Source organism: Porites lutea, chromosome 14 (assembly GCF_958299795.1).
Source record: "Porites lutea chromosome 14, jaPorLute2.1, whole genome shotgun sequence".
Lineage (NCBI taxonomy): Eukaryota > Metazoa > Cnidaria > Anthozoa > Scleractinia > Poritidae > Porites > Porites lutea.
This window is the reverse complement of record NC_133214.1, coordinates 16220434-16229830: the sequence shown is the minus strand read 5'-3', so window position 1 is coordinate 16229830 and position 9397 is coordinate 16220434. Positions and strand designations below refer to the sequence as shown.

At 39.5% G+C, this 9397-nt stretch overlaps 1 protein-coding gene across 1 annotated transcript; it reads right to left on the bottom strand.

Annotated features, from left to right (window-relative positions):
- Positions 1-678: 678 nt before the first annotated feature.
- Positions 679-8574, bottom strand: LOC140924808 (uncharacterized). Its single transcript, XM_073374813.1, has 2 exons — positions 4623-8574; positions 679-2673 (listed from the first exon to the last, which is right to left on the bottom strand). The coding sequence occupies exons 1-2, from the start codon at positions 8560-8562 to the stop codon at positions 2612-2614; spliced, it is 4002 nt and encodes a 1333-aa protein (XP_073230914.1). The 5' UTR covers positions 8563-8574; the 3' UTR covers positions 679-2611.
- Between the last annotated feature and the right edge of the window lie 823 nt (positions 8575-9397).

The following is a 9397-nucleotide window of genomic DNA, read 5'->3' as shown; positions in this document are numbered from 1 at the left end:
AAACATTGTGGTGGTGAATGATATAACACAGATAAAAAAGCTTAAAAACAATACCGTAATTATCGTATTGACTCAAAGCAGGGGCACCCAACGACGGTTTTCGGTAAAATATCTGAACACAACCTCGTCCCTTCCCCAGGGCTTTTCCCTCAAAAATTGGGTGGGGCCTTCCCGCCCCACCCAATTTTTGAGGGAAAAGCCCTGGGGACGAGGTTGGTTCGGAGAAGCAAATATTGCCTAGAATTTTCTTTTATTTAAGGACAGCTTAAAATTTCTAGATGACCGTTCCATTCGTGTACAATTTTCGGAAATAAATTCCCTACGATTTTCTAAAGTAAGTTTAATTTTTCACATTTCACTCTCTAGCTTAGGCTATTTTTCGTAGAAAAAAGGAAACCTAAAATTATTTTTGGATTAAAAAATGTGATGGAGACAGGAATCAGAAAAATTTTCACTTTCGTAATACGTTAAATTGCATCTAAAATTTTGGGCACAAAAATACAGAAGCCCTTGTAATGTCGAAAAGACTCAAGCACCCCTAGGATGACTGAATAGATATAGAATGTATTTCTAGAGATCAAAAAGCACTCTGGATAGCCTAAAAAGTGTTTTCGATGTATTGAGGAGGAAACCGTCGTTGGGTGCCCCTGGCAAAGAGCACTTAATTCCAGAGAACACTTTTATTTATTTATCACAATTTAATAGCAAAAGGTTTCAGGTAAGTGATAAATACAAGGCATTGTCATAAGGACGGTCTGTAAAAGAGTCAAAGACCCCATACAAGACAGACCACTTTTTAACAAATATTCAGATCATAAAAACTAAGATTAAATAAGACAAACAATTAAAAATGTGAAAATGCATATGGAGATATAGTTGTTGCCTGACGAACAAGCAATGGTAGAGTGTTCCACATGTCCACGATCCTACTGAAACATCTAAACTTAAATGTATTAGTTCTAGCATAATTTTTTTTAAGAGTACATTCATCTTTTCCCCTCAAAGGATACCGATCAGAATCTGAGAAAAACTGTACATATGTAGATAGATCAAAATTTATATAGCCATTCAGGGCTTTATACAGGAATAATACGTCAAATAAAAATCGCCTTTGTTCTCAGGACAACAAATTGATTTTTTTTTCTCCGTTGTTCGTAATCATCATGGTCTTCAAAATAAACTTAATATAGTTGCCCTTCGCTGAATTCGCTTTAACTTAGAAATATTTCTAGATGTGTGTGGTGACCACACAACACTGCAATACTCCAGCTGTGATCTGACCAGGGCAAGATACAGAGTTCTCAATGTGGAAACATCTTGAATTTTTTTACAGGTCCCTTAGACCTAGGATCTTATTGGCCTTATTCGATATTTTATCAATATGAGTGCTCCAAGACAGATTGCAGATCGCATTAGTTTACATTTTTTCACATTAAACTCCCTGAGGTTTTGTTGACTCCGTGAATATAAATTGTCGAGATCTGGGTCGGGTTGTTCGAAGCTGGGTTAAGGTAACCCACGGTTAGTGCGAAATTTGAACTCGGATATGAGAACTTAAAAAAGCAAATTCAGTTTAATTCTCTTTACCTACAATTTGATGACTGGATAATCTAAAAAGAATTAATAGAGAAAATTATCCGATAGTGTGCTTTTGATAAAAAAAAGAAACCCGGGATAAAATTTAACCCCAGGTTAGCGCTAACCGGCGTTCGAACAACTGGGCCGTAACTGAAATACGGAATGATCAGCTGGACAGTTTATAATCCTGGATGCTTTGCAGTCGTCAGCATATAATGACACACAGTTTCCAGGCATTACTACTTCAGGCAAATCACCAATGAAAATTACAAAGAACCAAGGGCCCAATAAGGAGCCCTGAGGTACGCCCGATGGAATAGCACACCATGTAAAATTTATTCCTTCTATGACAACTCTCTGTTCTCGGACGGTGAGATAATCCTTACACCAATTCAAAGCGCACCGAAGATACCAAAATTACACAATTTTGCAGCAGGCTATTATGTGCCACTCCGTCAAAAGCCTTAGCAATGTCCAGGAAAACAACGTCCACCTGTTTGCCCTCATCCAAGGCCTTTGACCATTGATGGTGTGACAGAACTAACTGAGTAAAATTATATTATAACTTAGATATCTATTTGGCATTTCATCACGTTTGTCAAGATCAGTACATTTACAAAGTTTATCAAACCAAAGTAATACTCGTGTTGATGTAAGACATGTAAGTAATTGAGCTTATTTGAAGCAAGCGTGAATTGAAGGGCAGGCCTTGACGAGAGTAGCAGAAGTCACGTAGAACGAAAGAAGCCCTGACTAAAATAGTAGACGTAGGTTCAGAAGGTCTATACAACTTTGATGTCTCCACTATGAGGACGACTAACTGGTCCTGGCTATCCCCTCTGCTTGTGATCCACGCTCATCTCATGCTTCACCTTCCCCCGTAACGTATCGAAATGGCGCCTGCTTTAAAAAGTACAATTATCACCTGTTCACTTTGCGGTCTCAGACAAGACTACTTCATTGAGATCCTAGGTATATACATTTATGTACAGTGGTGACAGTAGCTGTCAACTTGAACATGTTTCCTCTCAGTTTACAAGTTCTTTGTTTCCGTTGCACCTTCGCCATCTTTCAAACTGCTCTTGTCAAATGCACCTGAGAGGCAAATAAAAAAACTAATCATGACGGTTCCCTTTCGTATGTATTCTTTGCACCATTTATTTTAGCCATCGATCAACATGCTTCTGTCTCTCGTTGCGCTAAATGTTTTACCTAAATATCTGGCACAGATTTTTTCAAAGTCAAACAAATAACAAAACCTTTTCATTTTGAGGAATCATTTATACGCTAAAAATTCAGTAAAGTCATATTGTGTCACTTTCAGCTTAAATGCGATTCGTATAATTTTCGCACTGCATACCTATTGTTCCGACGCGGAGAACTATGTTAAGGGAGGCAACCGCGACTGCCAGGACAATAGGCATGCCGAATAATGAGAGCAAGCGACGTCAGCTGCCACCAGGGGAGGTGGGATGGGGCGAAACTTCTAAGCCACTTCCACTGAACCCCGTTGAACTAGCCAAGAGGCGGGCAAAAACTAAGCAATTCTAACCAAGGGCCGCAATGCATCATGCCACGAGCGCGCAGGCCCAACACCACGGAATTTAAAAGAGTTACTTAATTCCCGCGTCACCGGCCAATTATGTATGCAGTGAGAATATTTCACTTTATTTCAAATTCCTTCGATTCGTTTGCTGTTTGTATACTGATCAGATTATAGCTTGAAGCAGGAGATTGATATCAAGCCAACCATGCTATCCCTTCCCGCCCGAGCAGCCCAAGCAGCCTGTGCAATGGTTGCCCAGAATATCAGCCATCTCCTCTGGTACAAAATCGCGACTACGAAGAGAACTAAAGCAAAGCGTATTGTTAAACCCAATCGAATCGAATGAAATACTTTCTTGGGGGCATATTTAATCTTTCGACTTCTCCGCGGAACAAGCATCATAAAAGAGGAGATTGATGACAAAAAACCTACTTTTAAGAACACACGAAATCGATAAGGGAGTTGCCCTTAGCTCATTTGCCAGAAAAATACCTGTATAAAATAGAAGTTGCAAAATCAAATGCTCCTGCAGCTGCTTGGGCTAGATTAAGTACCCAGGGAATCTTCCCGTCTGCTTTTAAATTCTCGCCCACCGGTAATTAGTACGTATACCCTCTGCGCTGTCTCTGGTTCTCTAAGGATGAATCTTTTTAAGACTAAAAATACTAGCAGCGTCTTTTTTAGCCTGTTCCAGGCTCTCAGATAGTAGGGATGAACCGGTGAAAGGCGTGCGGAACGACTCAGTCCCGGAGCCTGGAACAGGCTACATTTTTTCTTTCATCAGGTACACCCTCAAGAAAAAGTGTGTTTAACACTTACTTCTCTTCTCTGTGATACCGTAAAATTCTGAAAATAAGCCCCTCAATGTATAAGCCCCTCCAAAAATAAGCCCCCCCCCCCAAACCGGTAACGCAAAAAACCCTCCGTTAAATCGCCCCTCCAAATATAAGAGCCACCGAGGGCTTGTACTCGGAAAATTGCCCTCAAATACAAAGTAAGACAAAGCAAAAAAAGGTAAATTTACTTCCAACAATAAGGCTAGCTCAATCGATTTTGAAACGCAAATTTCCCTGCTTAGATAAGCCCCTCCGAATACAAGCCCCTCCAAAAATGAGCCCCTCAAAAAGGGCCTTTAAAAAATATAAGCCCCAGGGCTTATTTTCGGAATTTTACGGTATATTAATAAATCGTTTTCGTATGTTCTTTGGAATCTCAACGATATCGTTTTCTACATTTTCATTTTAGTTAGTTATAGATTCGAGCATCCTTTACGAAATATTCCATAAAAATCGGAAAATAATTAAATTCGGCCTTCTCTCCAGATGCCTCACTTCCATGAACAGGGTTGGAAAAGACAATAAACAAAGAAAAACTAAGAAAACTCAGTATAACTCCCTTAATAATATTTTTCAAAATGATGTGTAGTGTCACGAACATCAATTTCACAAATTTTGACTAAGATAACTAAAAAACCTAAAAAATGATATCAAATACAAACCTTTGAATGTCACATTATCTCCAATCAGCATAAAGGGTGCCCACTGCTTGAAGTCAGAAAAGCCAGTCTCTCTCATCGACTTCATGGCCTGATGAAGAGATTCACAGGCACTTTCACCCTGAACAAGGTGCTGGTAAAAACAATTCATAAACCACTCGGTAGCTTCGTCATCTACAGCCCACAGCGCCGCCAGCACGGCGCGTGCACCCGATGCTAGAAATGCTCGAGCGATTCCAACAATTCCTTCAGCTCTAATCTGACCACGTGCACTATGACAGCAGCTAAGGACAACCAGCTTGGCTGTTAGTCGAACTTGTGAAATTTCAGCCATCGTTAATAAGTAGTCTTCTTCGTGTGGAGTTCCGCAGGAGCTTATAGGGGAAAGAGCTATTTCTCCACGTTCGGCATAACCATGAGCAGCGAAGTGAATGAGACTCACTGAATGCATCCTCTCCAAGACTGCCTGCTTAGTTGCATCCTTTCCAAGCAACGGTTGAACACCGAGCAGTCGCCCGATCATCTCTGCTTCCTTTCTCGCCCCAGGCAGTGGCGGTAACTGTCGACTTTTTCCTTGGTAGTATACATCACTAACGTCTGGCTCCCCTACGATCAGTGCACCAGTTTTACTATGGTAGTCTGCTGGACTGAGCTGAATCAACTTAAGAGTCGTCAAGGAAGGGACAATGCGAATCCTGAAAGTATCCGATAAATACTTTCCATTACCATCCTTTAAAGCAGCAAAAGGAATAGGATACAACAAGTTATCCGGTATAATAATGATTTCTGATTCTTGGAGTAAGTCAGCTACAGGAGCGACTATCATGTTGTAACCAACAGCAAGGGTTAAAGGTTTAGAGTCGTGATTTTCGTCTTCCTCTTCTTCGATAAGACGCAAAGATTCGAAGCTGTCACTCTGAGATTGTTTGCATGATAGCGGGGAACTTACATCTGAAAATAATGATCGATCTTCGCATTGGTCTTGACGTAAATCAAGAGAGCCACCAAATGTCTGATTTCCAAACACTTTATCTGCACTTTCTTTGAGTCTCGTTTGTCGAAAAACTATAATTTTGTTTGGCTCGAGGATCCAAAAGTACATATTATCACCGAAGCAGGAAACATAAAGACAAGAACTAAGTGCATTTTCGTTCATGATGTTCTCAATACCAATCCATGACTGTGGGTTGCCTGATACCCCTTTTTCCACAGAGTACTTATCTGAAAGTAAGTCTGTCAGCGCTCTGGATCGTCCAAGCTCAGCAACACAAAGAGCTTCATAATAACTCCCTGTAGCAATTAACAACCTACAAAGAAGAAGGTAAGGGGACACGTGCTTATCAAAAAAAGAAATTTTGAATGGATCTTTCACTCTTAAAAAATCATGCATTTCTTCACACTTCTGAATGCTTTCATGCAGATTTCGCAGAACTTCAGTTGTGTTTCCTCCTGCCACTAACTCGTTCATAGCAATGGTCAGGTGGCTGTTAAATTGCATTTCAATGTCCCCTATTTCGTAACTTATCTCAAGTGCTTTATTAGCAAATTCTTGACTCTTTGCAGTAAGTTGAACTTCTCGACAAAGTTTTCCCAGATTTAAGTATGAAGCTCCAACACCAGCTTTGTCTCCGATTTCTTTCCTCATCACTAGTGCTTTTTGCAGGTATTCTTCAGCCTTGGTATATTGACCAACAAATTGAAACACGGTTCCTAAATTTCCGTAAGCACCTGCTTCTCCTCTTTTGTCACCGATTTCTTTTCTGATCACAAGTGCTTTTTGAAGGTATTCTTCAGCCTTGGTATATTGACCAACATACTGAAACACAGTTCCTAGATTTCCGTAATCTAGTGCTTCTCCTTGTTTGTCATCGATTTCTTTCCTGATCACTAGTGCTGTTTGAAGGTATTCTTCAGCCTTGGTGTATTGACCAACAGATTGAAACACAGTTCCTAGATTTCCGTAAGCAGATGCTTCTCCTTTTTTGTCACCGATTTCTTTTCTGATCATTAGTGCTTTTTGAAGGTATTCTTCGGCCTTGGTATATTGACCAACAGATTGAAACACAGTTCCTAGATTTCCGTAATCTGCTGCTTCTCCTCGTTTGTCACCGATTTGTTTCTTGATCACAAGTGCTTTTTGAAGGTATTCTTCAGCCTTGGTATATTGACCAACAGATTGAAACACAGTTCCTAGATTTCCGTAAGCAGTTGCTTCTCCTTGTTTGTCACCGATTTCTTTCCTGATCACTAGTGCTTTTTGAACGTATTCTTTAGCCTTGGTATATTGACCAACGGAAAAAAACAAATTTCCTAGATTTCCGTAATCTGCTGCTTCTCCTTGTTTGTCACCGATTTCTTTACTGATCACTAGTGCTTTTTGAAGGTATTCTTCAGCCTTGGAATATTGAGCAACAGAAAGAAACACAGTTCCTAGATTTCCGTAAGCAGATGCTTTTCCTTTTTTGTCACCGATTTCTTTACTGATCACTAGTGCTTTTTGAAGGTATTCTTCAGCCTTGGTGTATTGACCAATAGATTGAAACACAGTTCCTAGATTTCCGTAAGCAGATGCTTCTCCTTTCTTGTCACCGATTTCTTTCCTGATCACTAGTGCTTTTTGAAGGTATTCTTCAGCCTTGGTATATTGACCAACGGATTGAAACACACTTCCTAGATTTCCGTAAGCAGATGCTTCTCCTTCTTTGTCACCGATTTCTTTCCTGATCACTAGTGCTTTTTGAAGGTATTCTTCAGCTTTGGTATATTGACCAACGGATTGAAACACAGTTCCTAGGTTTCCGTAAGCAGCTGCTTCTCCTCTTTTGTCACCGATTTCTTTCCTGATCACTAGTGCTTTTTGAAGGTATTCTTCGGCCTTGGTATATTGACCAACAGATTGAAGCACAGTTCCTAGATTTCCGTAAGCAGATGCTTCTCCTTTTTTGTCACCGATTTCTTTCTTGATCACCAGTGCTTTTTGAAGGTATTCTTCGGCCTTGGTATATTGACCAACAGTTTTAAACACAGTTCCTAGATTTCCGTAAGCAGATGCTTCTCCTTCTTTGTCACCGATTTCTTTCCTGATCACTAGTGCTTTTTGAAGGTATTCTTCAGCCTTAGTATATTGACCAACAGATTGAAACACAGTTCCTAAATTTCCGTAAGCAGATGCTTCTCCTCGTTTGTCACCGATTTCTTTACTGATCACTAGTGCCTTTTGAAGGTATTCTTCAGCCTTGGTATATTGACCAACAGAAAGAAACACAGTTCCTAGATTTCCGTAATCTGATGCTTCTCCTTCTTTGTCACCGATTTCTTTACTGATCACAAGTGCTTTTTGAAGGTATTCTTCAGCCTTGGTGTATTGACCAACAGATTGAAACACAGTTCCTAGATTTCCGTAATTTGCTGCTTCTCCTTCTTTGTCACCGATTTCTTTACTGATCACTAGTGCTTTTTGAAGGTATTCTTCAGCCTTAGTATATTGACCAACAGAAACAAGCACAGCTCCTAGACTTCCGTAACTTGTTCCAACTTCGCGATTATTTCCAGCCTCAATCATGATGCTGAGTGCCTTCTCGTAAAACTGTTTTGCTTCTTCGTATTTGCTTCTTTCATAGTAGATGTTCCCTAGTTTAAGTAATGTCATCCCTTCTACTTCTTTTTGGCCACTATTGTGTAGTGTCACTAAAAGCTTTTTACCACATTCTATAGCACGGGTGTGATCGCACACAAGAGTATAGCCATCAAGAAGGTTATAGTATACATAGATAAGAAGTGGTGTGGTAAGTTCTTTGATTGTCTCTAGGGCTTTACTGTTAAGGAGCACCAAACATTCGTTAAAGATGGCTACTGCTTTTATAATACGTCCAGTGTTGAAAAGGAAAGTTGCAACGACTACACCAATATGAATGGTCTGTCGAATCTCCAAGACGTTGTCCATGACGTTTTTTTCTTAACCTTGAGAAGAAAAATATTTTAAGAGTAAGAAAGTGGAAACAAGATTCTTAACGTCTTTTTAACTGAACAGTTTAACTTCTTAAGCTTAGGCAAGATAATCAAGCTGTCATGTAAGATTTACTGATGTAGGTCAGGATTATAAGTGTTGGACTATCATTTCTTTGGCCTATTCTATAGTTCTTGAATCTGCAAATGCAGAATATCTAAATAAATAGTTTTACAGAATAGTTTGTAACCTACTGTACCATACTGTTCAAAATTCTGGAAAATAAAACTATTTCAGCCTTAAGTTTTTACAACAACAACGAGCTTTATATAGTATTGCAAAAGCTATTTTAAGAAGTGTAAAAAATGAAAAATTCTATGAGCCATATATAGTTTAGGATAGCCCTTTGTTAAATTGCAAAGAAGAAGAATTTGTATTTAAAGGCTTTCTACTTTGTTCCATTTTTAGTTCTGACACATTCGTCTTCTCTAGGACTTAAAAAATATTGAGGCGAAATGGTTTGGTAATTCATTGGTGTTTATAAAATAAATACAAAATTACATGGCCGCTTGGAGATACGAAATTTCTTTTCTTGTGTTGAAGAATTTTTCACTCGTTCGCTGCGCCCACTCGTGAAATATTTTTTCAACACGCGAGGAGAAATTTCGTATCTTCGCGCGGCCATGTAATATCATCTATTTGTTATATTCCTAGACTTTCACTCAACTAAACAGGGACTGCCATTGGTTGATTCTTGGTCATGTCGCCTTGACTAAAATCAAATGTATCCCGATCGTGATACATGACGCAATGCACCCTGCTCGGGATACAT

Excerpts from the sequence above, each read along its gene's own strand:
- LOC140924808 (XM_073374813.1), bottom strand. The coding sequence starts at position 8,562 with ATGGACAACGTCTTGGAGATTCGACAGACCATTCATATTGGTGTAGTC. Across the intron at positions 2,674-4,622 it reads AGATAATGTGACATTCAAAG|GTGCATTTGACAAGAGCAGT; the intron begins GTTTGTATTTGA and ends TTTGCCTCTCAG.